General features: G+C 33.3%; 1 protein-coding gene across 1 annotated transcript; it reads left to right on the forward strand.

Annotated features, from left to right (window-relative positions):
* LOC134709339 (uncharacterized) lies at positions 1-3808 on the forward strand. Its single transcript, XM_063569504.1, has 2 exons — positions 1-72; positions 2042-3808. The coding sequence occupies exon 2, from the start codon at positions 2052-2054 to the stop codon at positions 3723-3725; it is 1674 nt and encodes a 557-aa protein (XP_063425574.1). The 5' UTR covers positions 1-72; positions 2042-2051; the 3' UTR covers positions 3726-3808.
* Positions 3809-4543: the final 735 nt, after the last annotated feature.

The raw sequence follows: 4543 nt of genomic DNA on the forward strand, positions 1-4543 counted from the left end.
TATTAGGTTACTAACCTAACACAGAAGAATAACACAGTGAACACGAACGTTTTTCACAGAGATCATCGATTGGTAAGAATATATTTCAGCGACGTCTGGCGTATTAAATTATAATACTGGTACATTTGATAACTTTTTTCTACTTCATTTATTAAGGAAGTATGTTGTAACCCTTATTTAATCTCATAAATTTCTAATTTTACAATATTATCATTAACTTTTGTATTCAACTTCCTTATTACTTCCTTCTTACGGATGGATTCGTCAAAATACCACAGGGAGAGAAAGTGAATGTATAAACTTCTTCTTACTTGCGATCATACAATGCCTCAAATCTTTCATTTGTGATATAAAAAATAAAACATTCATTAAAGAAATATAAGTGACAAAAACTACAAAAGAATGAACTGCGATTCCTTAATTTTACATATACCGAGCAGGAAAAGAATGGAATTTGTTTATATGTTTATTTTTTATTTTTATCTTTAAAAAACCCAATGTTTAAAATAACATCGGTGATAGAAAATTACATGAGTTGATCTCTTTTATTTTTAAAATTAATATAAAAAAGGACCTAAAATTACATGTCCCATTTTATTGATTTTCAACGGTTTCAAATTCTGTTTAATTTCTAAAGAAGAAAGTCTTCATTAAAATAAATGAAGAGCAGTAAATTTGTACGTAACAATTAGGGATGTCAACTCGGTGAAGATTTACAAATCAATTACTCCGTGGATTTACCGATCGATACTCGAGTACTCGCTCGGTAAAACATTTACAAAATGTAAACACAAAATTATATCCATTATATGTATGGTGGATCGTTATCTTCGGATCGTAAAACACTCAACATTATTACATATAACTAGACAATAGTCCGAAAATTTCGTACCATAGTAGCTCATTTGCATTTACTACATGTACTTATTATGTAACTGGTAATAATCTTATCAAGCTATTAATAAATATCTATACAAAAATTATTACTCAAACAACAGTATTTGGGAAACGTAAAAAAATCACATGTAATGATCATCAAAGGGGTGATTAGACATCACTGATTCCATCAATTATTTTCTGAGGGTCGATACAGGGTGCAACGAATTTGTTCTTATTTGAAAAAAACAATCTTGTAAACTATTTTCTTGGACGTAGCAATTTCTCAAATTATTTAGGTAACAAACAGTCTTGCTGATGAAAATATATGCTCTGACTGTACAGAGAAGGGAGAGTGACTAAGATTAGCTAAAACTGTTAGCATTGGAAAAATGCTCTTGCTCATATATCCTACATGTACGGTGCACCTCTGTTTGGAGGATTTTTTAATGACTGTTAATCGCAAACATTCGAATCGTATCTTGGTATCTATGATGAATTCATATACCAGCACTGGGTTGATGTCACTGCTGGTGGAGTTTTAATTCCCCGTGGTAATCACCAGCCCAGTAATCGGCACTTCTGTGCTGGCATGGATTATCATTGATATTGTCACTGGCATATTTAGAAATTAAATGTTTACAAAACTTTGAATTTGTTAAAACCCAAGACTTTTCTACCTCAGCAATAGATAACCTACACTGTATTTGGGAAAACTTTAGTAATTTTTGGTCTTCAATGCTCTTCAAATTCGAACTTTATTTGGCCTTTTTTACTTTTTTGGAATCGAGCGTCAGTGATGAGTTTTTTGTACGTGCGTCTTGAGTAAATACAAAATTTAACTCCTAGTATCTATGATGAGTTCTAATTCTAATTTTCAATAATTTTTATTAATATATAATTTCCGGGAGGCGCTCTCAATAAAAATATTTCTAAGTTTTAACTTAAGAAAGTTACAACATTCTAATAAGAAACCGATTAGTCGTGTAACTGTATGATTAAGATAATCGATACTCGGTACTACCGAGCGATACTCGAGTACTCGTTGACATCCCTAGTAACAATATAACTAAGTGCAATAGATGCATACAATTTTCAATTCATTTACAGTAGAGGAAAATATTAAACATTGTTTATTAATGTTCTTTCTTTTTCTCATGTGCAGATTTATAGATATGGCTTCTTCAGTACCATGTGGACCCTGTGGTCATGACAGCATAACAAAGAATGCAGAGAAATGGTGTACCGATTGCAGCGAAGGGTTCTGTATTGTATGTGAAAAAGCGCATAGAGCAATGAAAATGTCGAAAGACCATAATTTCATCCAAATAGGAGATTACCGTGAAATTGAAAATGTTAAGGTTTGCTTAGAGTGCCAGGAGCATGGGTCAAAACTTGAGATGTATTGCAAGTTACACGAAATGCCTATTTGTTTGGCATGCTTCCCAGCAAAGCACAAAAGTTGTTCCGATGCCATTATTCCTCTAGCTGAAGCTGCAAAAAATGCAAAAACATCGACTTCTCTTGCAGACTTAGAACATACTATTAACAACACAATAGGTAACATACGAGAGTGTGTTAAGGACCGCGAGGCAGCAAAAGAAAAAATGGAAACGCAAAAAATTGGAATAAAGAAACTTATTTCAATAACGCGGCAGAATATAAATGACCGTTTAGATGATCTGGAGAGAAAATCATTAAATGATTTGTCAACTACATATTCATCTTGTACGTCAAAATATCAGAAGTTAACGAACAAACTTAATACATTTGAAAAAAATATTAAACGCTTCAAGGAAGAAACATCTCAGCTTAAGCGTTTTGCCCCCGACCTACATGTGTTCCTTAGCACGCATCAGATGAACATAGAGGTACACAACGAATTAATAGCCATACAGGAAGCCATAAGTTCCATTGATAACTACAACATAGAAATTGAAATACACCAGGGGATAACTTCACTATTAAAAGATGTAGACTACTTTGCTAAGATAAAAGTGGAGAACAGTACCATCAGCTTTCCATTTAAAGATGCAAAGACTGATCAAGCTCAATTACCAGCACAAATAAGAAGATCCGTTCAAAATACAAGGCTGGAATTAAGAAAGAAGATAACGATTAAGCAAAACGGAAAAAGCATGTACATTTCAGGGTGTACTATTCTGTCAAATGGTAACTTACTAATTGCAGATATCGATGGACGGAATGTATTATTAGAGTATAACGATGACGGAAAATTGATCCATGAAATACTCGTCTCTGCGAGGCCTTATTATCTTTCATTAATTGATTCCGACCACATCGCGGTGTCTTATGGTGATCAATGCTACATAGAGATAATAGATTTGAATAAGACAATCGTTTTCAACAGAATGAAATTAAAAAACTGTTGTTGGGGAATATCATACAGTGAAGGAAAGATTTATGCTGTAGTAAGAGATGAAGGCATAGTTGTGTTGGATATGGAAGGAACTATAGTAAATACAATAAAGTGTGACATAGGAAATGTTGACAATATCACAACTAGCAAAACTAGAATCTACTATATAGATATCCACCAAAACACTGTTTATTGTTGCAGTTCAAATGGAAAAGAAATATGGAGTGTCAAGGATAAGTCACTTGTATGCTCTGAAGGAATTTCCGTTGACCCTGACCAGAATGTGTTTGTTGTAGATTTTCGAAATAATAACCTTGTAATGCTACAAGATGGCGGAAAAGTCAGCAAAACATTATTAACCGAAGCAGATGGAATACAGCATCCAACACGCGTATTCTACAACAAAGAAAAAAGCCAATTGCTAGTATGCAACAAACAAAACAGTGTTTTTTTATTCAGTGTTATTTAGTTGCAATCCGTTTTGTTAGGGCTAACTATACAAAGGGAATACAAACGTGCATGTGTTAAATATTAAATTGATGGTTTCAATGACTTTTTCTGTTTCATGAACATATACAAAAAACAGTTAACTATGCCACAAAATTAATATTGACACGGTTTCTGACTTTGGACAGGAATTAATTGTGGCGGGGAAAACATATGTAAAATAAGATGTGGAGAAAACGTTAATGAGGCAGCATCCAATGACTAAAATAATCAAAACAAATAAATTTTGAGAGTAACATACAATCTTTTCTACCTCAGGACAAGATAACCATAGGTGTATTCGGCAAAACCTTTCGAACTTTTGGTCCTCAAAGCTCTTCAACCTCGTAATTTATTTGGCCTTTTTTTATTTTTTTTTAATTCGAGCGTGACTGACGAGTTTTTTTTTAGATGAAACGCGCGTCTGACGTTAATACAAAATTTAATCCTGGTATCTATAATGAGTTTATTTATAAATTTTGTTTTTTCTTGAATGACGTTAAGTACCATATAATTATTTACATTCCGTCCTTTCTTTACACATTTCTAAGAAACTCATGTACAGGGCCGTAACTAGCCTCTTTGAATAGTGAGGCAAAATATATTTGCCGAGCGTAGCGAGGCGAAAAATTTTTGGCGAGGGGTCTGGGGGCCGCTCAAGACCCCCAGAAGCTCTGAGAAAAATAACACAAAATCGTGCATTCTTAGCGTTTCCCGGACTCTTTCTTACATAGAAACGCAAATAATTTTTAGCTATTTTTTCGACAATATTCTGGTATAAAAAAAAAACATAGCTCCATT

This window comes from Mytilus trossulus, chromosome 3 (genome assembly GCF_036588685.1).
Source record: "Mytilus trossulus isolate FHL-02 chromosome 3, PNRI_Mtr1.1.1.hap1, whole genome shotgun sequence".
NCBI classification, from domain to species: domain Eukaryota; kingdom Metazoa; phylum Mollusca; class Bivalvia; order Mytilida; family Mytilidae; genus Mytilus; species Mytilus trossulus.